Source organism: Gastrolobium bilobum, unplaced genomic scaffold (genome assembly GCF_033153095.1).
Source record: "Gastrolobium bilobum isolate Gb01-03AN ecotype WA unplaced genomic scaffold, APGP_CSIRO_Gbil_v1 utg12072, whole genome shotgun sequence".
Classification (NCBI taxonomy): Eukaryota; Viridiplantae; Streptophyta; class Magnoliopsida; order Fabales; family Fabaceae; genus Gastrolobium; species Gastrolobium bilobum.
Window position 1 is genome coordinate 140987 of NW_026899161.1, and position 27958 is coordinate 168944.

The 27958-nt window shown below is 31.9% G+C and overlaps 2 protein-coding genes across 5 annotated transcripts; both read left to right on the top strand.

Moving 5' to 3' along the window:
• The first annotated feature begins 2461 nt into the window (after positions 1-2461).
• On the top strand, positions 2462-8623 carry LOC133287894 (nonsense-mediated mRNA decay factor SMG7-like). 4 transcript variants are annotated; one of them, XM_061485590.1, is made up of 6 exons: positions 2462-2669; positions 3952-4051; positions 4147-4749; positions 4838-4960; positions 5072-5280; positions 6356-8623. In XM_061485590.1, exons 2-6 carry the CDS (start codon positions 3992-3994, stop codon positions 8397-8399), a joined length of 3039 nt encoding a protein of 1012 aa, XP_061341574.1. In that variant the 5' UTR covers positions 2462-2669; positions 3952-3991; the 3' UTR covers positions 8400-8623. The 4 variants fall into 4 exon arrangements, with proteins under 4 accessions (XP_061341574.1, XP_061341573.1, XP_061341576.1 ...); XM_061485589.1 differs by having other exon boundaries at positions 3955-4051; XM_061485592.1 differs by having other exon boundaries at positions 3955-4051; positions 6359-8623.
• An 11205-nt stretch (positions 8624-19828) lies between these two features.
• Positions 19829-27037, top strand: LOC133287856 (transcriptional corepressor LEUNIG_HOMOLOG-like). The gene is made up of 17 exons (XM_061485533.1): positions 19829-19875; positions 19977-20074; positions 20640-20752; positions 20840-21072; positions 21477-21525; positions 21611-21710; positions 22352-22401; positions 22556-22756; positions 23469-23549; positions 23663-23716; positions 23883-24030; positions 25064-25173; positions 25287-25436; positions 25665-25820; positions 26110-26226; positions 26340-26540; positions 26891-27037. The coding sequence occupies exons 1-17, from the start codon at positions 19829-19831 to the stop codon at positions 27035-27037; spliced, it is 2055 nt and encodes a 684-aa protein (XP_061341517.1).
• Positions 27038-27958: the final 921 nt, after the last annotated feature.

Sequence of the window (27958 nt, forward strand, 5' to 3'; positions counted from 1 at the left end):
CGTGTATAACATTCCTGTGTAGGAAAGCAATTTGGTGCCTTTATTTATTATTTTATTTACAGAGATAAGACAAGCGTACAAGGTTTAACTTGACCCAGTCATTTATTTTTCGTTTGGGTATTCATAAAGCAACACATAAGTCAAAAGCTGTATCTTTCAACCTATCTGAGACGTTAATTAAGTGCGAAGATATTTTGTTAAAAAAAAAAAAAAGTGCCAAGATATTTATATGTATCCGTTTGGATAGGCTTTTTTATAGCCAAAAATTACTTCTTCTTCTTTTTTGTTATAAAAATATTCTTACTATAAAAAATAAAAATAAGAGGAAAATAAAATAAAAAAGTGAATGTCTGTTTAAAAAATAAATAAATAAAAAGTCAAAAGTCTTTTTTTGAAAGCCAATAATTTTAGCTTCTATAAAAAATAAAAGCAAAAAAAAAAATTATTTTTAAAAAATTAAAATAACTTTAATTTTTGTAAAACATATTTCTAAAATCCAAACGTTCTAATTGTGATTGATCCAAAGGTGAAAGATCTAATTATGATTGATCCAAATGAGAAAGATCCTAAAAAAAAATGATATAATTTAATACATGAACTAATTACCTTCTCAACTACCCTTCAGCAGCCACTCCACCTGGCACATATATGGGTCACCCATGTATGGTAAGACCTTTGTCATATCTTATTGGAAAATGAAAGTACCTAATTAATATGGTTATTTATTTTACCAAAATAATATTTTTAAATAATAAATAATTGAAATAATATAAAAAATAATAATTGCCTAAAGTAGTACGGCTATAGAAACATTACTGCTTATAAAATAAATGATGTAGATAAGATACAAACTATATCTCCAATATTAAAAAAAGGCAATTGCGACAATGTGGTGTAAAATTATATTAAAAATAAGATTTATTAGTTCTTATGTTATAAGAAATAAATTTGTTTTTCATATATATATAAAAATGTGTGGGTCTATATTTTTTCTCTTTTTCTCACATGTGGGCCTCACACACTTTTATAAATGTGTAGGAGATAATTTTTATCCGAAAATCTTGATTTTCAGAATTATAATTTTTACATTCAGTTTATGATAATATCCGAAAATTAAAAATTTAGAAAAATTTAATTTTCCAAAAATCTTAAAAAATACCGCGTACCAAATGCCTCCTTAGGGGATCAAGAGTTTGGTGTGGGTTGCCAGGATAAATGTGAGGGTGCACTCCAACTCTAAATCAGTGTCTGATCAACGAATTTAAGTTAAGATGGATTAGATTATGATATTTGGGCTTCAAGCCTCTATTATATATTTATATAATTGTTGATTGTTCTGCTTATAGATTGACAACATTTAATTTCATTAATGGATAAAAATAGCTATTGCAAGCTATTTTATGTGCGAAATGTCTACTTGTGGAGTATGCTTTCTAAGTGTAGCTAGAACTAAATATCTGTGCATTGACTATTAGGATAATTGTAAAATTTTGAACTTTTTTTTTTTTTGGTATCCAAATTTTGAACTATTAATACCATAGTTATGTGTCTGCAAGAATGCAGGATGAACATGTTTCCTTAATTTTAAACTCTTAGTTGTTGGGCTTCTTAGATTATCCCTGGATTTAGTTTTATATCTCGTATGTGCTAGGTCAGGCTCAAATTATATATAAAAGTTGGAAAAAAGTACTCTTATACTACATGTCATGACTTTCTCTTTTACACACTTTTTGATAATTGTGCCATTTTTTTTTTCAGGTGGTGGAACCCACAAATTTGTCTCTATGACATGAGATAATTTATCTCCTTTAACATGAGATTAATAAAATTCATAAAAAAAAATTACCAAAAAAAAAAAATTATATATAAAAGTTAGTACTACTTTATTCGGGTTTAAGAGGAGAGGGCTAACCATTTATGTGGTGTTTAGGAAATGTTTTTCAAAGGGTTTAACTTCTTTTAAAATTTATAAGTAAATGTCTTAATTAATATTGTACCGTTAGTTTTTAACTTTTTGCACAATGGTTTATAATGCTTTTAGATATGAACTGTGATGTTATCGTTAGAGCCTTGGCGTTTTTAGTTATGGACTCAATTATCAGCTTTAATAATTGATTGGGTGACACTATTATTAAAAAAAGAAAAACACTATACACGTATATAATCACAAGTCATCTCAGTTTTATTTGACGTAAGATTTTTATTAAATGCTAAATGAGGTTTTTTACGTTATTGACCTTGCAGAATTGATCATGGTACACTGTGAAAGCATTAGATAAGTCCAAAGGCACAGAGATAGTCGTTTGTCTTGGTTTACAAGTGATCCTTCTTATTTAGTCAGAGAAAGAGATGATGATAAGGCACTTTTTTATATTCGTTTTATATTTTTATGTACATTTAGAAAAGATTTTTATCAAAAGCCAAAAAAATGGTTAAGAGAATTGTCTTGTATTCAGTTTCATCATAATCTCTCACCTTTTACTTTGTCTGTTTCACAACTGAAACACTGAAGGTGGTCCAATTCTTCTTCCTTCTTCCTTTCTCCGCTTCTCTCTCTCTCACAGGTGTCTCTAACTATGTGAATGCTCTTGCTTTGGATAATTTGGGCTCAGTGTCTGATTCATTGTTTGCAGCTAGAATTGTTTATTCAAGAGTATTTTCTTCATTAGGTAAATTATTGTCTTTCCTTTTCTGGGTGCGGTTTTTTTTTTTTTGCTATGTGACTTTCCCTGTTGATGTGAGTTTGGTGGCAGTCAAATTTTATCAATTTAGTTCTGATATGAGTCTGGTCATGAAACTTGCAACTCCCAAACTTCCTTCTTGTCCCATGTTTTCCCCTAAGTTGGGTCTTAATATTTAGTATGAATATTGGGAAGGTATTGAGGTATTTCTTATTCTTTATTTTTTCTTTTCTCAAACATAGATATATCCTGTCTTGAATTATTACATCTCTGCTTATCCACAAAGATGATGAAGATGGTCAACTAATTGCTCAAATAAGATCATTGTCGTTTCTTTTGTTAAATAGTAGTCTGGATAGATCTCAGCTTAGAGTTGGTTATATATTGTATTTAGGGATGCGTGTGTTGCCTGAATGTTTTTGGTACTTAGATTCTTGGTACCACGTGCTTAATTGTCTTTATTCTTTTTGTCAGTCTCTCGACTGAATTCTTCATTTTCATTCTTAAAGGGACACAAAAGTGACCCTTTGTCCTAAAACTCCTGTCAATCTACTAATTTTTTGAGCCATTAAAGCATTGTGGCCGCCAGCCTCCAATGCCCTTAAATTTTGCTTGATGCATACTTAAAATGAGAGGAATTTGGTGAAAAGGACATGATAATTGAGAAATATAAAACTCATTCTTCGGTTAGCAAGTATAGATTTGGTATCCTGTAAGTATTTCTACCCTCTAATGGCATTGGAATGGAGTGCGCTTTGTTCTACTCCACAATGCAAAGAACTTGCACTGCACTATTATCAGATTTTAATTAAAAATCACATGACAGAAGTATACTTCTTTTTGTTAATAGTGGCCATGTATTAGACTAATATTGGGGGCAACAATTGCATCAATGGTTGCATTGACCACAGTCATTGATCTACAATTACTGAGTTCTTCCAAATTTTGAGTTCTATGGTAGTTGCAGAATCCAATAAAATTTTCCATGGATAGATTGAATAGTTTTTGTGATATGAGCACATACATCTAAAGCTCCTCAATGCGAACACCTACAGTTTGGGGCACAACCTCGAAAGTGAAATTTTAGCATTGAAAAACTTTCTTTTACATGTGATTCTGGCATCTTTATATCTATACTTTTGACCATGTTGAAATTGAATAGTAAGAGTTTATAATAATATGTTGAGGTTTAATATTTGAAGTATGTTTTTCCTGCCCTTGTATGTACCAAGAATGGCACCACTTACTAATAGGTCAGGTTTGTTCCCAGCAGATGTATTACTTTTGAAGGAAGCCCTTCAGTTTCGACCATGACAACTAATCTATCACTTTCTCCTGGAATTCATAAAGAAGAAAAAGTTCTCTCTGAGGTGACTTTCTGAAACTAGCATTCCTTATTATGCTTCAGGTTTTGTAAAAATATTTTAATAGACATCCTTAACTTTCAACTTTGCGGCATGTTCAGATTGGGAATTCTGAAAAGCAGTTGTGGGCATTGATCCATTCTAAAGGCCTTTTGCACTCCGATGTTCAAGACTTGTACCGCAAGGTCCGGTCTAGTTATGAGAGAATAATATTGAACAATCACTTGCTTTCAGAACTTCAGGATGTTGAATATTCTTTGTGGAAGCTCCACTATAAGCATATTGATGAATTTCGCAAAATAATAAAGAAAAACTCCGGTAATGTGGAGCGCAAAAAATCAGGAATGCTGCAAGATGATGTTGTGCCGAGAAACAATGGCGATCATTTTTTGTTATTTAAGTTATTTCTCTCAGAAGCTATTGAGTTTTACCAAACTCTGATTGTAAAACTTAGAAAACAATATGGAGTGCCAGAAGAGGCCTTGTTTTATAAGAAGGGTTGGATTTCTACTTCAGGTGAACCAGATGCGATGCTGAAATGCCAATATTTATGTCATCGTTGCTTAGTTTGTATGGGGGATCTTGCCAGGTACAAACAACAATGTGAAAACCCTGATATTCAAAATCATAATTGGGCAGTTGCTGCCAGCCATTACTTGGAAGCAACAAGGATTTGGCCAGATAGTGGGAACCCACAAAATCAGGTAATTGTTTCTTATCTGTTGCATAAGAGGAACTTTTATACTGTACTTTTTTTTTTTTCCGAATGACAGTAACCTATCTCATTTACAGTTGGCTGTACTGGCAACATATGTTGGTGATGAATTTCTTACTCTGTACCACTGTGTAAGAAGTTTAGCAGTTAAAGAACCTTTTCCTGATGCCTGGAACAATCTCATCTTGTTGTTTGAAAAGGTAATATGATATTGAGGCTCTTTAATAAACTAAATTTTATTCTATCAATATGTTTAATGTTTCTAAGCTTCTCAAGTTCCATCTCCTCAAGTGTCTCTTATGATCTTGCAGAACAGATCATCTCAGCTGCAATATGTTTCCAGTGAAGTCTGCTTTGATTTCATAAAACCTTGTGGAAGAAAAGGTGAAGAGACCAAGGCACAACTGAAAGATGATAGCTCAAACTGCAAAAAAATCGAAGGCGAAAGTAATCATTTTACAGACACAAAGTTATGGTCTCTTATGGTCAGAACAATAAGTTTCCTCTTCATAACATCAAGGTATACCTTGGATTTGTTTTATTTTGTTCTACAATTTTCTTGGCATTTTGTCTTGCCTTTTTACTGTTTGAATTCCCTCTTGTAGTCAAATTTAGTCATGCATATTCACTGTATCTTTTTTTTTTTTTTTGGATACATGTTCACTGTATCTTTGAATAGCATTTCTTCTTGAGCACATCTGTAGAGTTAATAGTTAATAACTATTTTACAATGTAGGGTTTCTAGTTGCCTTAAAGCAGTTAATATTTACACTTTGTCGTGTGTGGATACATTTTTTTGTTGTGAGCATGATACAAGAGCTTTTATATACCACCTCTGCCTCTAAAAGATGATAGTGATGCCAAGGTTCTAACTACACTGATTATTTCTGCATGTATCTAACTTATAAATGAAAGAGAGAAAATAAAAGAAAAGTATTTTATTTGAAGGCAGTCCAAAACATTTAGAAGTCTATATGTTTTTCTGAATTATGAGCTGGTTTAGAGGTTTAAAGAAGAATCTGATTATGGGCCTGTACTTCTGAAACACTTGTGGCAGATAAACTGCACAGACAAATAAACTTGTAGTTGAATTCATGGTCCTGAAGATTTTAATGATTGTGGTCACAATGACATACATTTTTCAATATATTTTCTCTCATTTGTTTTGGGTGAAGTAATATTTCTGCATACCACCATGATGCATTTACACTGGATTCTTTAAAATGACTTTAGTTTACTTGGTAAAAAGACTTCTAGCAATGCCTATACAGCTTTAGGTCATTTATACATGAGCGAATGTCTACGCATATATTAGCGGCAGGAAATTGAAAGAAGCAAGTTCACTGTTAACTGTTAATTATATTGAGGATTAAACATAGACATTGGTTTACATATTATGCTAGTATAGGGTATAATATATTTATTCAAGGTAGCAACATCATACGCCAGAGAACCCTACTTTGTTAGTTTATGGCAGACTGTGTCAGACCAAATTGTTTGACACACAAAATTCCTCATAACATGCAGATTAATGCATACGTTTCTATAATATTTGTTCTGAACTTCTGATGTTGTTTACCCTTTATCTCCTGAAGCAGTTTAGAGGACTTCTCTATTGCATTGACATCTACAATTGAAGAGTTAGATAAAATGATGGAGCTAGAAGATATAGAACTAAAGACGATGTTGGAATCCTATAATCAAATGGGTTTAGCCAGAAGAGGTCCTTTCCGAGCCATACAAGCAGTTTCTATTCTCATCTTTTCCCTAAAGAATCTAATTGATAAACTTGAAAAAAATGAATCAGAAGACAAAAATGATAGGCAGTTGACGCAGCTGGCATTAGTTGCCGCATTCAGCTTCATGGGACGTTTTGTTGAAAGATGCCTAAAGGCTAGTTCGTTGAATGATTGCCCCTTATTGGCTTCTGTGCTTGTTTTTGTGGAGTGGGGTTCAAGCATACTTGACGCAACTGAAGAATGTGCTACTGATCAAAAGAGTAGAAGAGCCATTTCTTACTTTTTTCATGTGTTTGTTGAACTTCTAAATCAACTAAATGACAATAGGAAGGAAACCAAGAAGCTTCTTGATCGTACCCCTCTATGGGAGGATTATGAGTTGAGGGGCTTTGTACCGGTAGCTTGTTCACATTTCTCATTAGATTTCTGTGGTAAGTGGGAACACAGTGACAATTCTGAAAGTGGAATTGAATTGCGTACTGAGCGCATCTTAGAAGCAGGAATGAAAATTGCAAGCAGATCAAATGATTTGCAAAAGTGGATTACATATGATAAGTTAGAAAAAAAGTTTTATGTGGCTAGATCAAATGAAGATCATGGCAAGAAAGAAACAGAAAATGTGGAGTCCAATGGTAATAGTACAAGAGGGGAAGAGCAGAATCAGCAAATTAGCAAAAACCCAGGGGAACATGGCAAATGGATGAGAGAGGATAATCCGAGTAGCTCCAGCACCAATGGAAAATCTTTTGCTGTAGAAGAAGAAGAAGTTATTCTCTTCAGGCCTCTCACAAGGTATAATTCTGCACCATCCTACCCCTCTATCTCCACTAACGAGCGGATGTCACCAAAGGACAAGGATGACCAAAGCTTAATGTCTGATGATTGTTTGCGCCGCGCTTCATCTCTGCTTATGGAACAAAACCCTGCTCAAACTCAAAGTGATCCATGGGAATTCCATGCCAACACTTTGGATTTCAGGAGTGACAAAACATTCAAGCAGCAAGAACCTTCAACAAAGGAATCAAATTCACACACTTTTTTTGAAGCACCAATCTCTGCTGGCCCTCCCTCGCTCAATGCTTGGGTCCTTGGTAGAGGAAGTTTGAGCAACAACAGAAATAATGGGACAAATGGTCTTATTAGTGAGCACAGGTTGCAGCCCATTGAGGAAATAGCTTCTTCATCATTGGAAGGTCTTTCCATCAATAAAACTGAGAATTCAGTCATCAGTTCAGTGGATAAATCTTCAAACTTCAGTCCCTCTTCTGCTACATATTCTGTTCCAGTACCTTCTGCTCCATTGTTGCCTGATAATGCTGCCTGGTTTACTAATGTACCACCTAGTTTTTCTGCTCCATTATTTCCAGACAACTCAACACCAGTAAGTGGTTATTCAGATTGGAGTTCTACTCAAGGACAACGCGAATATGATCCTAGTTTTCCAGTTTTTTCCAGTGGATACCCACCTCCTGGCAGAATGACTTCTTCAGAATGGCTGCGTTGGTACAGAGAGAATTACAAACCTGAGTGGACCAATAATCATATGCAGCCTACTCATTTGAATACTCCTGCTCCTGGAAATCATGAAAACTTCCTCTATCATGATACTTACAGGTTTAACCATTTTGATAGATGGGGCAATCCTTTGTCTTCTAACCAGTACATATATGTGGAGCCCCCAGGGCCTCCACCATTGCAGCCAGGTTTTCTCTCAGCTTTTGGTGCAGGTGAACACAAAGCCAGTCTCTTAAACAATTTTCAAAGACCAAGCCCTTATGTGCATGGTGCTGTGACAGACATGAGAAATGAACCACAGTCTCTGCTTGAGTACTTGAAGGAGAAGGAATGGCGACTCCAGCGAGATCCTAACCTCAGAGGGCCTACTTTCATGGGAAATTAGAACTTCTCATCTGTAACCTTTGTTCCATGGACCATTTCATAATTGTACACCTTGGTGTGCACTTTGGTTCCATATGAAGCATTGAGCTGCATAAATGTGTGTACATATTGATGTTTCAGTCATTTCCTAAATGAATTGAGGAATTCCAAAGAAAGTGGATGAAATATCCTCTATTCAGCCTTCTATATAGTGGAAATCCACACTTTTATTCTTAGTACAACTATTATAGGATATGCATTTAAAATATGTAGAGTTGAAATTAGAAGAAGAAATCCTCGTGGATAAATGATTGGTGAAAATAAGATTGCTAGCCATGGTTGGTGATATATATGAGATTATATTCGGTAAGATGAAAGTTTTAAAGGTTTATGATGCCAGATTTATGATTGAGAATGTTGGAAAAGCGATTTGAGTGTCTTTAAAATGAAAACACTTTAAATTTCAATGGGTTAAGATTACAATATATTTTAAAATATTTAAATTTTAATTTGTTAAGATTATGAGATATTTTAAATTAAATTAATAATAAAAACATTCTTAGTTGCTCACTTTAAAAGAAAATTCAATTTAGAGGAACTTTAGTCAAATATGTTATAACCTAAAATTACTGCTTATGAGAGCAAGGAAAAAGTTCTCACCTTTTCTTTCGCAGACAAAAAAAAGGGTGGCCATTTTTTAGCAAATGCAAAGGCGAAGAAGGAAAGCACAAACTTCGAGTGTTTTCATTCGATTTCCACTAAGTTTTGACTTTTTTTTAGGATAAGGTTATATTTACAAATTTTTTATTTACAAGCTTTTACAAACTACACTAGATATGATCAGTCATTCTTCAATTAAGAGTGTATGACCGGTCATACTTAGTGTAATTTGTAAAAAAAAATTATAAATGGGTCATTCTCTTTTTTTTTAATTTCAAGGTCATACTTAGTGTAATTTGTAAAAAAAAATTATAAATGGGTCATTCTTTTTTTTTTTTAATTTCATGGTCCTACTTGGATTAGTTTAAAGTTGATTTATTTTTGAGTAAAGTTGGGTCACTAACAAAAAATACAATTTCTATATTTTTTGAGTCTATGCGATGTGTATTGAAGTGTTAGGAAATGTCAGAATGTCAAAGAGTATTAAACATGTTATGTCAGATTTTTTAAGTGTTCGGAGGCTCTTAAAATTGATAGGGTGATATGAAATTTTCAAATATTTTTATCAAAGATTGCGGTCCTATTTTTATCACAATAACGTTCGTGTGGATGCTATTGACATGAAGGAAGGTTTTTTTAGTGATTTTAATAGTTATAACAGCAGCAACCATGATGGATTGGTGTTGCTGGTGATTGTGGACAGTAAACGGAACTGTAGTATTTTGGGGGAAAAAATAAATTTATTTCATAATTTTTGTAAAAGGAACTAATATATCAAATATCTGTGCCACTTGATGGAGAATTTTTAAAGTGAACCGGGTGTATTTTTATTGGGTGTTCTATTTTCTCAAAATAAAAAAAAATTATGATATTTTTATTTATATCATTTTGTTTATTTATTTTTATATCCTCATTTTTTTCTACTTTTGAAAAAAGTGCATATGTGCCCGAACCACAGTAACTTTTCTCCGCTTGATGGTCTTCATTATTGCTCTTAGCCTCTTATACCATGTTTGAGATTTTGAATTCATATAAAGCAAATTACCAATTAGCCATCACAATTATCATCAGCTATTATAACGATGCCACCACCACCCATTGTTATTATCACCCACAATTGCTATTAACATCATTTATTCTCACTAGCCAATACGGATATGCATGGATAGGTTCAGAGCTCGTTTGGATGAGCTTTTTTTCCTTCAAAAGTTACTTTTTTTTTTGAAAAAAAGCACTTCTCATTTTTAGTTCATTTAGATGTCTACTTTTAAAAAAAGCAGAAGTCACAAAAAAAGTCAAAAACTTATTTTTTTCAGAAGTTAAAATTTTTAACTTCTCCAAAAAGCAGAAGTCAAAAGCCAAATATTTTTTTTCAAAAACTAAATATTTTTATAAAAATATAAATAGCTTTAACTTTTGTAAAAAACACTTTTAAAATAAGGAAGAGATAAAAGTCACTTTTTTTAAAAGATGAAACAAACAGGCACTCAGTAAGAGAAGTGAACTCATCCTAAATAATTCGATAATATAATTTGGATTTTTGAACTGAACCTGTTTAGATTTTATTCATTTGGTTATGTTATGTTAAAATCGGTTGATAACAGGCTCAGAATTGATTTTATCTCAAATCCAATTTAAAACCAACTTTTACCAGGCAGAAACCCCAAATTCAGAAAACATCACAGCAACCATTACAACAATGATCCTGACCTCTTCAAAACTTCAAAACAGCAATCAACTTTGTCGCTGTTGACCTCTTGCCACCTCTGATAAAGATCTAAAGTGAAGTATGACCACTGTTCTGTCTCTCTCTTTTGTCTACAAATCCTAACTAAGACTGTGTAATCTAGACATTAAAACGTGGAAGGGTCTACAACTTAGGGGAGGCAATTGGATCATGAGTTAAGAGATGGGAACAAGCCTTTTATTATAATTTAAAACGGTTCACTTATGGATAACCACATTTATTTATTTATTTAAGGTTGAATAACTGATCCATTTTCAAAAATGAAAAACAGTTTGATTTAAAACTGTTTAAAGAAAAAATCGGTTTTTTAGTTATGGATCGGACCAGTTAAGGCTTGGTTTGGTTTAATTGGTTATTTTGAACACCCCTGCTAGCCAACAGCCATCAATTTTAACAAATAATGTAAAACTTAAAAAATTTATTTGGTGAGGGTATATTTTTTTTATTTTTGAAAATTCTGTAAATTATTTATGTATTTTAATGTATTTAATTTTCAAGTATGACTTTTAATTTTTTTGAATAATTTCAAGTAAGAACAAATGTGTAAATAAATAAAAAATAGTTTAAAAATCAATTTTAAAAAATGATATAAAATTATGTTAAAAAAGATATTTTTGTCTATCTATATCATATAATGACATTATATGATTATCTCAAATACCGGATAGAATAATATTATCCTATTATACTATTTATCTAGTGCATATAATGTCATTCTGTACAAAAAAATTATAAAAATTTAAGAACTATAAAAATGAAAATTTTAAATTAGTACATAAGAAAGAATTTAAACTTTCATTTTTTTTATTGCAAGAGTGTAATTAACACAAATACTTGAAAAAAATAATTATTTATATAAAATGCTGATAGTTAGAGGTGAATAACTGGGCTCGACTTGGAGGGCTGGCTCGCCAATATATTTTTATAATTCAATTGAAATTTAATTTTTCTTCTTTTATAATTAAATTACTAAATCTGAGTTCACACTACATGGCATATAAAAACTTTCATTATTTGGTAAATTCGAAAAAAAAAATCTTTTAAAAATTGATTTTTTTTTTTTAAAATCGAAAAATAAATGACCATTTGTGGTGGCAGATATATAAAGGAGAGTTCAATGTTGGAAACTTCGCTGATGTTTCACTCTCTGCTTAATTCTGAAAATTGTGTTCGGCATATAAAAACTTTCCTTCTTTGGTAAATTGGAAAAAGAATTTCTTTTAAAAATTGAATTATTTTTTAAATAGAAAAATAAATGACCATTTGTGGTGGCAGACAAGGCATTGAATGTCACACTGTCCATCACATTGGAAAAGAGTTCAGCATTTAATATTTATGCAGTGACAAAATATATATATAATAAATTTTAATTTAATATAAAATTATAGATTAAACAATAAAATATTTAAAATTATAAAAATACATTTATAGTCGATAAAAATTATTTAAAATTTCAAATTTAAAAGAAAAAATAAGAAATGGCATAATTTATACTTTACTAAAAATAAATACATGTTGTTATCAAAAAAAAATAAAATAAATAAATACATGTATAACCAATTAAAATAATATACATGTATTTTTAAAAAAATATTTAACATAAAATTTTTAAATATGCATGTATAACCATTTAAAAAAAATATAAAAATCATAAATAAAAATAGAAAAAAATTATATAAAAAATATGTATAATTAATATAAAAAGTTTTAAATTTTAAATTTAAATAAAAAATAACGTCTGTCATTCTGTAAAAAAAAATATTAAAATTTAAGAACTATAAAAATGAAAATTGTAATTTAGTACATAAGAAAGAAATTAAACTTTCATTTTTTTATTGCAAAAGTATAATTAACACAAATACATGCAAAAAATAATTATTTATATAAAATGCTGACAGTTAGAGGTGAAAAACTGGGCTCGACCTGGAGGGCCGGCCCGCCAATATATTTTTATAATTCAATTGAAATTTTATTTTTCTTCTTTTATAATTAAATTACTAAATCTGATTTCAATTTTTGTAAATATAAATTTGTGAAATTCCAAAGACTAACGACACTAATCCTTGCAAAAAAAATTTATTTATATAAAATGCTGACAGTTAGAGGCCAAAAACAGGGCTCGGCCCGGAGGGCCGGCCCGCTAATATATTTTTATAATTCAACTAAAATTTTATTCTTCTTCTTTTATAATTAAATTACTAAATCTGATTTCAATTTTTGTAAATACGAATTTGTGAAATTTCAAAGACTAACGACACTAATCCTTGCAAAAAAAATTATTTATATAAAATGCTGACAGTTAGAGTAGATAACTGGGTTCGGCCCGGAGGGCCGGCCCGCTAATATATTTTTATAATTCAACTAAAATTTTATCATTCTTCTTTTATAATTAAATTACTAAATCTGATTTCAATTTTTGTAAATATAAATCTGATTTCAAAGACTAATGACACAAATTCTTGCAAAAACATAATTATTTATTATTATTTTATAAATTTGATTGTAGTAAATGAAAGTTCATCTCTGAGATAAAATATAAAATCCTAGACGCAACTATAAAAATCTTTTTTGTGGATAAATATAAAAACTTTTTACATGCTGATAGCTAGAGGTGGAAAACTGGACTCGACCCGGAGGGCCGACCCACAAACACAATTTTATAATTAAATTAAAATTTCATCCTTCTTCTTTTATAATTATTTTCCTAAATCTGATTTTTATTTTTGTAAATACAAATTTGTAAAATTCCAAATACTAACGACACAAATTCTTGCAAATAATAATTATTTATTTTTTAAAATGTGATTGTAATAAATGAAAGTCTATCTCAAAGATTATTGCTTTTATTTTTTCATATGCATTTGTTGCAATGTAAGCAACAAAATATGACTTATACATGCTTATTTGATTAAGTTGCATTCAAATCCTGTTCAGACAACATTTTTTTTGGTCCTTAAAAAAATTTAATCCAATCTTTTTTTTTTGCTGATACTATGACTTTTGGGTGTTAACATATTAGTGTTACTTATTTAATCACACAAGAAATGACATATTTAGTAAGTGTTGAACTCATCCCTCCAATGATTGCTAAGAAATGACACTGAATGAATAGCGTTTACATATTATAGGTAAAAGCTGATATTTTAAATCCATATTTGTTTGGTGTTATTGTTACCATGATTTTGTTGATAAATGTTATAGTTAGCAATGATTTGTACGCATTTTTCTTTTTATATCCCTTTCTCATGTTAACATGGTGTATTATAACATATTATGGTGTATTATGATGTAGTTGTATGCAAAATTAATTATTCCTCTTAATAACATATTTTTGTTTGTGGTTGATATTTGCAAAGCTCTGTGTCAATGCTGTAATTTTTTTCACCTGAAATATAGAACAAAATAACAACACAGTTTTTTGTAAATATAAGATTTGCAGTGCGATTAACCAATCACGACGGACGACAAAAAATTTGATCTTTCTTTTCCCGTACATCACACGGGTAATATACTAGTACAATTTGTTAAAATTTTGTCCAGATCAAGCCACACCCAAGCTACACGTGGCTCCGCCACTGCGTGGATTCTTATAAAAAAAATGGCGTGAATCCTGCCATAATCATAGGAATTTGGCCAGTATACTTTCGATTAATTAAACTTAATTATAAAATAAAAAGATATGAATAATAAATAACGAAAAATGTTTAAATTTACTTTTCAAAAATAGAATATCTATTCTACCAAGAAATCAGGTAAATCCAATCCAATCCAAACACACACCTCTTTCAAAATTGGTTTGCAAGGGAGTATATTACTTTGGGATAAGATATTGTGACACCCAAGTTATGTTACACCCATGTGACACCCAGTTAATCTCACCGTTAGATCGCTTATGTTGATCCAACGATTATATTTATTTCCATCTTTGTATAGGATATTGTGACACCCAAGTTATGTTACACCCATGTGACACCCAGTCAATCTCACCGTTAGATCGCTTATGTTGATCCAACGGTTATATTTATTTCCATCTTTGTATGGTCATGATTTTCCAAATTTAATATTTTATATTTATTTCCATCTTTGTATGGTTATGATTTCCCATATTTAATGCTTTCACTTTAAATTTGAGAAATCATAACCATACAAAGATGAAAATAAATATAACCGTTGGATCAACATAAGCGATCTAACGGTGAGATTGACTGGGTGTCACATGGGTGTAACATAACTTGGGTGTCACAATATCCTATCCCTATTACTTTTGGGATAGGATATTGTGACACCCAAGTTATGATAGGATATTGTGACACCCAACTTTTGAGATAGGATATTGTGACACCCAAGCATTAAATATGATCAAATTATTTTCTCATCTAATTTTAAAATAAATTGGTTTCCTTCTGTTTCAACCCTAACTCAATTTCCTTTCTCCTTTCTCTCTCTAGATAACTCTAACTCATCTCTCTTCTTCTTCTGTTTTTTTTTTCTTTCTTTTTTCAATTTTTATTCCTTCTTCTATTATACCGAACCCGAAAGTACTATAGAGGTTATTTTAGGCGATTGACTATCCATCATCATGACCTCAAGTAATACCGGGGACTGGAACCCTGATCAAATGTAGGCCCAATCTTTCTTTCTTCTTCTTTTTTCACTGATCTTCTTTTTATGTGTATATTCGTTTTATTGCTTAATCTTGATTTTGGGCTTTGTATAGGCTTCGATTATATATACATGATTATATGATCAAAAGGGGAATGCATGGTGCCGCTGAGATTTTCAAGAATGAAGCCCAACTTCCTAACAACGTCGATCGTATGTATCTCATTTTGAATCTACTTCTTTATTACTCATATCAGACACACATACGTAGAAAGTTTTGCTCTTTCAATTTTTTTTTATTTATTTGTTATATTAAAATTGTTGAAACTAGTTTAGACGGTCATCATTTTATTCTACTTATTCATTTGGATGAAAAATATGAGGGAGAAGCATTGGAAAAGTCACTATTTGGATCCGAAAAATAATATGTAGGGACTGTAGCGGATCCAGAAAATAATTTTTATGTCCGCACATTTAGTGACGGGGTTGGGGGCAGCGCATCCAAAAAAAATTTTTTAAAGAAAATTTCAAATGCATTTAAAAAACAAAAAATATAAATAAGAAAAAAAAAACTTCAACTTAAAATAAAAAATTATTCCCAACACCTTTTCTTTTTTAATCAAACTGATTTGTTGTATAGCATCATAAAATATCCAATAAAATATATGTCATCCCATTTCATTCCACTTTATTCTGTTCATTTTCATTTCATCCCTCGTTATATATCCAATCAAAACTTAATCTAACCAACATCATATTTGACTACTATACTTAAAAAAAAAAAAAAATCAGAAATTCATGTCCGCAAGTGCCCACATAGGTGACCAACTAAGTCCGCCTCTGTGTAGGGGGTGGATAAGACTGTATATAGGGTTCACTCAATTGGTATATTCAAACTGCAAGGACTAGATCTTTGAGTTTGATTCTTGGTGATCTTTATTGTTAAGTCGTTTGATGCACCATTTATTAATATTAACAAAAATAAATGTAAAAGTTAATAAAAAAGAAGAAGCTTGTATGGTTATGCTATGAATGTGGTGGTATCTACACATTCAAGTGGTTGATGGGCATGCCCTGGGAATGTTATATAATTCATTGTGTAATGAAATTAGCATTCATGTAATTCAGTTTAGTTAATATTCTAAATCTTGATGCTGGAACTTGATTGACTTATATTAATTGATGGACTTAATTAGCTGATAAGTTAGTGTTCTAAATCTTGCTGGATATTCATTGATCACAAACGTGAAATTTTTGTGTTCAGTGTATGAATCTCCAGAAGGGTTCCTGCATGAATGGTGGTCTGTTTTCTATGCGGTATTTACCTCTAGGCAAAGGAAGGATCAGGAGATTGGGCCAGAATCCTCTACTAAGGTGGAAACTAGCTAAATGATAAATTAATGTGGTCTTATTTTTGTATTTGTCCCGAGTTTCATTATTGTAATGCGTCGAATATTTGTAAATTTTCAGGTCCCAATGATTGTAGATAATGCAAGGAATAGTATCCCTCCTAGACCCCTTCAAACACCAATGAGTCAGCAGAGACCTCAACAATTTTATACTCAGCGTCAGCATCAGCGTTGACAAAATGATGGCACAACCAGCTGCTTGTTTAATACCTTCAACAGTGTCTGATAAACAGCATCTTCTATATCTGGCAGAAAATGTTGAAAGTTTGGATGATCTTATCAAATAGAGAAAATAACCTGAACAGAAAATGTTGAAAGTTTGGATGATTTTATTAAAGAAAATAACCTGAAGTTCTGGTCAGGGACTAGTTTAATTGTTTAAAGTAGGGACTAGTTTAATTGTTTAAAGTAATGTACAAATATGTTATGTTATTTTAATCTGCATCGATCTTTGTCGTGAGTATTGCTTTCACACTCATGTAGATCCTTATGCATCTCGAACCCATAAGCGAGTTTGCAATATCACCTTTCACTATGACACGAAATAATTCAATAAGGTTCTTTTGATTTATGGTGACACTACAGCTGTGAAACTTCTTCATCTTTCATACTCATGCTCAAAGAAAAATAGAAAAGAAACAAGAAGATTTCCTTACTTAAATTAAATTGATTTATAAGTTTTGAATATGTTGTAAGTTACAGATGAATAAATGATAAGACTTGATTATTTTTCAGGAGTTATAAGTCGGAATAATATCTTTGGAGGTTATTACATCCAAACAGTTATATTATTTATAACAAATTTTGATATATTATTGCAATTTTTTTCTCTAATTATATTAGTTACGTAAAAACAAAATCTCCCAGCCCCTTTCCATATATAAAACGAAAAGAAGGACAAGGAAAAAAAACATAATGTAATAAAGTTAATTTAAGATATTTTAAAATTAAATGTTCATTAATTTTAGCACTAAGAAAATCTTATTTATTTGAGATTGAATAATATTGAAAATATTAATTCTTTACTGTGGTATTTGGTTTAGTTGGTAAAGCTGAAAGTACTTTGGTTGAAATGTTTGAGTCTATTTTTGTTACTAATAATTCATTTTAGTAACCATATTATTATAAGTTTTTATGAACACCACTAACTTGCTTTAATTTTAGAATGACGAAGTTTGTTTATCTTTGAAATTTTTCATAGAGTTAGACAACTTTGTACGAAAATGTTAAATTCATTTTAAAGAAATCAGCTTGCTATATAAAAATATAAATGAAAATTGAAAAATTTATTCAATATTTTTTAGAATTTTAAAACTTAACCTTTTAATCTTTCACAATTTAATGTTTTTACATAAATAAGAAGACTGTTAAAGTATTTTTTTCACAAAATTTAATATTTTGCATCTTGAAGGAAAGGAAAATTGTTTTATTTATAGAAAATATATTACTGTGAGAAAACAATGATGTGTATGGACCAGAGTATTCGATACTCTTTTTATCAAATATAGTAAAAAGTAACAATTTTACACTATTCTTATCTTTATATTTATTTTCACACATATCTCAAATTTTTTCATTTTTGACCAAGAAATATGTATTCCATAACCACGTAAAATCGTGAGAGTGGAAAGACAAACAATGTGCAAATCATTAGTGGGTCTAGTTATGAGTGTGTACTTCCACACTATTTCACATTCATGCGCCTTCACACAACATGTGCATGCTGTTATTTTTCTGCAAAAATTTTTTTTGTCTCCTTATCCTTCGGACTTGTCCAGCTTAAGACTATTTTTAAAGATTAACCAACAACGGTGGTCGATAAATTTTTTGATCTTTTCCTCCTACATCTCGCAGGGTAATGCACTAGTAAAATATGTGCCCGTTTGGATGGGCTTTTATTCCTAAAAAAGTTTTTTTTTTAAAAATAAAAATCCTTTTGAGAATTTTTAGATATTTGAATAACAACTTTTTAAAAAAGCAAAATTTAAAATAAAAGTTAAAATGTTGTTTTTTTAGCCAGTAGTTAGTTGCTTTTGAAAAAAAACAGAAATTAAAAGATAATATAATTTTTTTTTGGGAAAAAAATATAATTTTTTAAAATACAAATTTAACCTCGTCCTATCATATCTTTTTTATCTTTTCTTTATCCCACGATCATGTTATTTTATTTCTCTTTTATTGTAATTATATATATATATATATAATGTTTTTTTATTTTAACATCCAAATAATTTTTTTAAGTAAAAATAATTTTCAGATCATATATCCAAAAGTAAAATAATTTTATCTTTTAAAAAAAATTATTTTAAAAAAAAAACAATACATATAAAAAATTATTTTTTTAAAAGCTCATCCAAACAGACTATCTATTCTACCAAAAAAAGCAGGCAAATCTAATCCAAACACACAACTCAGCCCCAGTCACCCATGGTGTGGGAGGGAGTAAGGAGTGAGACGCACACTTTATTTGGTAGGGTTCGTCGCTTCTCCTTTCGCTGTTGATGAGAAAAGTTGCAGCAAATTATTAACATTAGGATACAGAGTCGTATCCTGGCCTAAAGAAAACATCAGTATCCGAACGCGTATCCTGGTGAAAATAAATGTTACTGCACTTTTCTCATTTTGCAGTGACAGAAGATGACAGAAGAAGAAGTATATAACCCTTATTTGGTATATAATAACGCCTCATGGTCACAATCACACGCTGTCAAAACCCATCCCTTAAAACTGAATTTTGTTCGCTTTGTTCCTTTTTCATTTGCATGGCACTATCACTTGCCGCTTAGCACACTCTCCTTCTCTTCTCTTCTCTTTTTTTCATTCGTTCTTCCGTTTCTTTCCGTTTCAACTCAAACTCAATTTCCTTTCCCCTCTCTCTCTCTAGATAACTCTAACTCAACTCTCTCCTCTCTCTCCTCTCTCTCTCTCTCTCTCTTCATCTTAATTTGTTCCCTCTTCTGTTGTACTGGAACCGAACTGAACCCCAAAGTACTGTAGAGGTTGGTTATCTTAGGCGATTGACGATCGATCATCATGACCTCAACTTCTAACGATCATGGGGATTGGGACCCTGATAAAATGTGGGTTCAATCTTTTATTTCTTCTTCTTCTTTCTTCACTGATCTTCTTTTTATGTGTATATTTGTTTTATTGATTAATTTTGATTTTGGGTTTTGTATAGGCTTCGATTATATATACATGATTATATGATCAAAAGGGGAATGCACGAGGTTGCTGAGATTTTCAAAAATGAAGCCCAACTTCCTAACAATATCGGTGGTATATATATGTCATTTTGAATCTCCTTTACTCCTATTATCATACACACATACTTAGAAAGTTTTTCTCTTTCAATTTTATTTTATTTATTTGTTATAGTAATTAAAATCGTCGGAAACTAGTTTAGATGATGGCCATCATTTTATACTACTTATTCATTTGGATTAAAAATAAGCTTCCTATCTATAGGGTTCACTCAATTGGTATATTCAAACTGCATCGACTAGCTAGTTCTTTTGAGTTTGATTCTTGGTGATCTTCATTGTTAAGTCGTTTGATGCAACACTTATTAGTACTAACAAAAATAAATGTAAAAAAAAAAAAAAACTTGTATGGTTGTGTTATGAAGGGGGTGGTATGATGGTATCTACACATTCCGGTGGTTGATGGACTTGCCCTGGGAATGTTACATACTTCATTTCATAATGAACTTAGCATTCATGTAATTAAGTTCAGTTAATATTCTAAATCTTGATGCTGGAACTTGATTGACTTAGCTGATCAGTTAGTGTTCTAAATCTTGCTGGAAATTGATTGATCACAGACATGAAATTTTTGGGTTCAGTGCTTCATTCTCCAGATGGGTTCCTGCATGAATGGTGGTCTATTTTCTATGCGGTATTTACCTCTAGGCAAAGGAATGATCAGGAGATTGGGCCAGAATCCTCTAGTAAGGTGGTAACTAAATGGTAAATTAATGTGGTCTTATTTTGTATTGTCCCGAGTTTCATTATTGTCATGCGTCGAACATTTGTCAATTTTCAGGTCCCAAAGATTGAAGACAACGCAAGGAATAGTACCCCTCCTAGAACCCCTCTAACACAAATGAGGGAGCAGAGACCTCAACAATTTCAAGTCAGCTTCAGCGTTGACAACATGATGGCACAACCAGCTGCTTGTTTAATACCTTCAACAGTGTCCGATAAACAGCATCTTCGATATCTGGCAGAAAATGTTGAAAGTTGGGATCTTATCAAAGAAAATAACCTGAAGTTCTGGTCAGCGACTAGTTCAAAGTAATGTGCATATGTGTTTTTTAATTTTAATCTGCATCTTGTCGTGAGTATTGCTTTTACACTCATGTAGTTCCTTATGCATCTCGAACCCATAAGCGAGTTTGCTATATCACCTTTCACTATGACACGAAATAGTTCACATATGGTTCTTTTGATCTATAGTAACACTACAGCTGTGAAACTTCATCCTTCACACTCATACTGCCTTGTTTCACTTATATATACAAATTCAAAATGTAAGCAGCTCTGATAAAAAAAATTCTGTTATATTGAAGGGGGTACATTCTTGATTTTTGTTACTCTTAAATTCGTTTTATGTAGTGATGAAACACCCATCACTGTTTCTCTGTAGATAATTCTTTCTAATGTTCTCTTTATTTTGTCAGTTATCCACCGCAAGAAGTAGGCATGCCGGACCAGAAGCAAGTCTTTAAGGTTTGGTCCAGCTCACAACCATATAAGAATGAGAATCTCAAACTTAGTGCATCGCAAAACAGATTTATTTTATTTGTATTTTCAGGATCGTGGAATTGGCATGCGTGTAAGGAGGGATGCACCTACGAACCCTCTGGATGTAGTACCAAGAACACTGCCGCCTTTAGATGGACCTCATGAAACAAGTTTGTCTTGAACCTGTTTCTTGCATTCTCCCCCTTTATTCTGGAATTTGAAATGTCTTGCACTCATGCTGTTTATTATACTCAAGTTTCTTCTTTTTCTAGTTTTTCAATTGTGCTGGGCTTAGCATTTTGATGTAATATGAAACTAACTGTATGCGCTTTGTCTCTGACTCTTCGTTATTCTTATTTTGTTTAAAAAGATACAAATATAGCATCCCACTTTGTGCCTCATTCTTAGTTTGATGATCTCTTAAAGAGACACTCTGCTATTTACAGAGAAGTCATTGCCTCCACTTTTATGTTGATTCTATGAAGTTCACTTTGGAGTGTTTTTCTGTGATCCAGCTTTTTCTTAATCAAATGTGTAACAATGAAGATGGTGCCATAAGGTTATTATGTTACACACGCGCACATAGTCTTGTATTTCCTTTGATCCAACAATCAGTTTTCTTGTAGAATGCTGGGGAAAACGATGTACTAACTCTCTAAATTCGATGCTTAAATATCCTGTTCCTCATATAGATATCTGTAAAAAATAAAATTCACAATAAAATTTATATGAAAAGAATTTCCACCCAAAGCTGATTGGCGCATGTTATATTCTTCTGTTTTGAGATCTTAATGGTGAGTTTTCTTTGCAGAAACCAACGAAGCACTCAATCTAGCGCCACTAAATGGATGGCCAGTAAAAGTAGGTGATGAAATATGATTGTGGAATCTTTTGAACAAAATATTCCATATGTCTTCAAATTTTCTGTAGATTTCCATTGTAATGTATATGAAAGTTCGTGTTGATATTATCACATTATTAACTGGAAATTAACCAAGATCTCCTGGGTCCGCAGAATCAGGTACTAACTTCACTTTTGCAAACACCAGACTATCGAAAGCGGTATCAAGTGTTGAAAACACCAAGACAGGACGCAGTCCTTGCTCTTCCATGTACTACTAAAAGTCAGACTTTCACACTTTCTGGAAACTCTACCAAATTTAACAGTCAATATCCGAAGATTCCCATCATTGAATCAAGTAATGAAGATAGGCAGGTTTGTGCATTCATGTCCCATCTTTAGATATTCCCGACCCGAACACAAATTGTTCTTATTTGGATTTCAAAGAACATTAAATTATGATATCAATAGGGGTAAATCGTGGAACAAAATGAAGTATCATGCACGGAGAGCATAGTTCACAATCTTTTATTTTTTATAGCAAAGAGTAGTTGTCAATTTTGAACTCATAGGGTTCAAAAGTTTAAACACAAGGATAAGTCAACTTGATGAATTAACAAAGAAAAAGAGAAGACAATACGATTTCTCAGTGAAAGATGGTTGAATGTAAGGCTTCTGTGAGTCACTTTAAAGAGTATTAATCAAAACCAAGTATGCTTCCAGGATACGAAAGCAAATTAAGTAGATGAAGATGACTGCAAGTCTGTTATTTCTTCACTACATGTGAGAATAATTTAAGGCACGAAAATCAAAAAGGGAAGAATAAAAGGATCAGTGCAATTGTGTAATGGTCTTTACTTTGGACATTATGGTTTTCGTGAAGATCCTTTGTATTTGACATGATGAGTGTATAATGATTTCATTTCCCTCTTCTTAGAAGAAGCTTTTGTTTATCATTATCAATTGAAGCTACCAATGAAAATTTTCATCCCATCAAGTCTGAAATATACAGACTGATTGTTAAATTATCTAAAATATTTCATATGAATCTATTTTTCCTTCATAAACTAATTACACGATGACACAGATGACAGACCAATTGATCAGAACTGTAGAACATCAATATCAGCAGGATCAGCAAATGCAGATGCTGTCCCAGAATGTTGAGGTATGTTGTTCAATTTTTTAAAATTCTAAATTATTGGACTTTACCTTATTGGTGACAGAAAATGATTATTGTGCGTATATATCTGAAATATATTTGTACCTATTCTCAATCAGAAGAGCAAAAAGAGAAAGACAACAGCGTTCGTAAGAACTGGAGAAAGTGCCCTGGTAGGCTGTCGAAAACCTTCAAAGAAAATCCTAGAAATCTTTTCATTCCTACCCACAACGGCTTTGTTTAAACCATACCATTGTTTGTTAATTCAATTTTTCGTTTTGTCAATTGGACTCCTATCTTCTAATTTTTGTTCTTTCCATTCCATGGTACAAACAATAGGACTGTGTGGATGCAGCAGATGGAAAACCTGTGGATGAAAATGTGGAGTCTTTCCTGTCTTTGGAAAATGAACATGCTGATCATAGGATTGTGCCTTTCAGCAATCTGAAACGTATTTCAGCTACATACGGTAGAAATGAAAAGAAAGGTAATATATCCATGGCTGCGGAATAGGGAGATAGTGATCTATGCATTGAACCAGTTGATCGTATTGATCATAATTTAGGAGTGATCTATGGTATAGACACGGCAGATAGTGATGTGAGGCCAGAGCAATTTTTTTTAGCTTGGTATTATTTTAGATTTTTCTAGTAGTAAATCTCGTGGTATAGTTCCGGAGGAATTTATGTATTTAGAGCACCAAAATCCTTTATGCAGGGTTGAAATCATATATCATAAATTTGTTAGTTTGGTGATATGAACTTTATTTCTAATATACCATGAACCTGCAAGTTGCATATGCAAATTCTGTGTTCGTCCATACATCTAGTAATCATCTCAAGTTCTTTCACACATATTCTCTATTATGATCCTCTTTTCTTTTTCCGTTTTTCATTTTTAAGCCTCTTAGTGAGTGCATATAAGTAGAGGTTGGCGTTATTAAAACTAATGTGCTAGATATTTCAGTGAACCCTATATCTTTTTCTTGACAATATATATACTTGACAAAGAAACTGTGGGGGAAAGAAAAAGTTGGTGAAACTCATTTCTTTCATCCAGTACTTATTTGATGATAAATTTCTACATGTTGGCTCCAAATCCCTCGAAAAGATTTAGAAAGTGATAATTTGTGAAGGAAATATAATCTTATAAAAGATTTATATAAGCAATACCAATATCTTGGGCTCATAAGTGACAATATACAACAATGTGGTGGATCCATAATTTAATAAGTCAGTAACAGTACTTGAACTTTATGGAGAGGTTGTCTTAAACATTTTTGCCGCATCTTGTTAGTATCTTAGGTTTCACTACTCTGAGATGCTGTGATTATATGATTGCACTATAACATAAATATTGATGGAAATTAACTAGATAGAGATGCAACCTCAGTAACGAAATTGAAATAAAATTAAGTAAAATATAATTAATTCAATATGGTGAAAATGTAACTTTGGCAATAATATTTATTAAACGTCTATTTTAATTTCTATCACAAGGATCTTCTACCATTTGGATAGGTTTTTCATTCGAAGAGGTTGGTTGCCTTCACTCAAGCAAAAGCAAGGTTTTGTCCAGCCATTTTTCGTCGGATGGAAAAGTTTTGGCAAGTGCTGGACATGAGAAGAAGGTGATTCGATATGATCAACTTTTCAGAATTGAGTTTAGTTTATTTATCTATTCTGAATTTTTGCCTAGGTGTTTTCCTTGTGTTCAGAACTTAATTGTAGTTTACAATAACAGGTTTTCATTTGGAACATGGAAACTTTAGATTGTGTTGCTACTCCAGAAGCACATTCACATCTCGTTACAGATGTTCGGTTTAGACCAGATTCAACTATATTTGCAACATCTTCCTTTGATCGATCTGTAAAACTATGGGATGCAGCCAGAGTAAGCTGCTACTTCTCACATTCATTTTTGCTTAGTTGCCTTCATGTATATTTCATAACTTCAATATTGTTTAGACTATGGATCATCTCCATCCTCCCCTCTACTCACTTTTACTCTTTCGACTCTCCTGCATTCATTTTCATATTTCTTTCACTTGCTCCTTCCTTTGTATTTGAGGCCAATTTATTATTTTACCATTTAATTTGTGTTTTTTGTTTAATGATATAGCCAACCAGATCATTGCTCAAATTTACTGGACACGCCGAACAAGTAATGTCATTGGACTTCCACCCGAGACAGGTAGACCTTCTTTGCTCGTGCGATAGCAATGATGTAATTCGACTGTGGAATGTCAATCAATGTGTTTGCATGCATATCACTAAGGTCAGTTTTATACACACCTTTTGCTTTTGGAAAGATAGTATTTGACAATATGTTCAATTGTCATGATCAGTGCTAAGTCATGGTGTTGTTATTTGTCTATGTGAATTATTTTCATAATAAATATTTTGATTCTTCACACTTGACAATGTTTACTGTTTTCATAGCAGTAATCACTAGCTTCGTGTGTTTGCAATGTAAAAAAAGGGCTGCAGCTGGACTGCGTACATTTATTATAACATTCTGATGTACTCGTCCATATGTTTTTACACCTATAAATAATTTATTGCAGGGAGGTAGTAAACAAGTCAGATTCCAGCCTCGTATTGGGAAGTTTTTGGCTACTGCTACAGGAAATAATATTAAAATAGTTGATGTTGAGACTGATCAGCTTCTATACTATCTAGAGGTAAGCTTCTTAGGTTAACTCATGCCTTTAGTGTTTCATGACTCCTACCTTCACTTCATCGGTTGAAATTTGGGTTTTGCAATATATCATGACTGAATTTCATTTCCTTCTAGGGACATGTTAAAGATGTTATTTCCATTTGTTGGGATAGAAGTGGAAGCTATATTGCCTCCGTCAGTGAAGATAGTGCACGTGTCTGGTCTGTTGCTTCAGACGGAAAATGCATCAGTGAATTGCATTCAAACGGCAACAAGTTTCAATCCTGCCTATTTCATCCGGGATATCTTAACCTCTTAATTATTGGTGGCTATCAGGTAAATTTCATACAGTGTGTGATTAATAGTTTGGCCAGTACCTTTCTGTATATTCCTAATAAAGTTAAAAGCTGATGCACCTTTTTCTTTATGAATTCTTTTATTCATTTATTTATTTTGGTTAAGAGACTACCTACACCTTGTATATGAGCACTAACTTCCTGAATTATTACATTTATTATGCATAGGATAGTTTTTAAGTCTCTTGTTTTGATAATTGGATTCCTTTAAAACTGAATAATCATTTACGCATAGGATAATTTCCATGCCTGTTTTGTTAAAAAACTCTTTCGCATAAGTAGAAACTCAATACCTTCTAATGAAACAAATTTGTCTACAATTTATTGCAGTCCCTGGAATTATGGAGTCCAACGGAGAGCAGTAAAACATGGGCCGTTCCAGCACACAAGGGATTAATTGCTGGACTGGCAGATTCACCCGAATATGGATTGATTGCCTCTGCTAGCCATGATCATTGCGTGAAACTATGGAAATGAGGATTTGAGAGCAATTTTCTGTGTAAAGGTTAAAATTTTCGGGGGCTTCTGTATGACAGGATTTCCATTTCTGCTACATTTTTTGGGATTAATTAGGTATTATATAGGTAAGGTTCATCATTACATACCATTTTGAAGAGAAAAGTACAACAATTATATGTACTTTACATAGTGCTGCAGACTGACCGACCTTATGTGATGTACAAATGTTAGAAACTCGTTTAACTTTGTGATGCATTTAAAATTGGCCCGGCGTGTATCCGTTGTTTTGAAATTTTTAGGCTATTTTATTTTCAGTCACAATATTAAAATTTTGCATTTAATTTTTTTCCTCATTTTATGCGTTTTAATGTTGATTGATTTATAATCAGCTATCTTTATTTTTATGGGAGCTTTTATTTTTTTAAGAGTATTTAATGCTGATTGAATTGAATCAATTATCTTTAAAATTTCATTTTTATTTTGTAGGTGTTTCGGGGTTAATTAACACCCTATAGAAGGGTTTTTATGACTTCTATTGTAGGTTATTGAATTTCTTATTATTGATTATCCTTTTTCGAGAACAAGACTTTTATCAATCCTTATTCGTCTATTTAGTCTACTTTTTATTTGTGAATAGAGCTTAGTTGGCTTTCGCTAATGGTTGAATAGATTTGTGGTGGTCGTGGATGGTGGAGTCACAATGGCAGGGGACATGGTACAGCTTTAGAGACCGAAAATGAATAGCCGTGTTAGAGAAACCTACATGATATAGAAAACGACGAGTCACAACAACGAGCTAGGGAATTAGAACAATAATTTGCATGATCGTAGAGTTACAACAACGAGCTAGGGAATTAGAACAATAATTTAAGAACAAAAATTCTCTTATCAATCACATTTTATCCGTTCAATCTATTTTCTATGTTTCGGCTTTCCTTT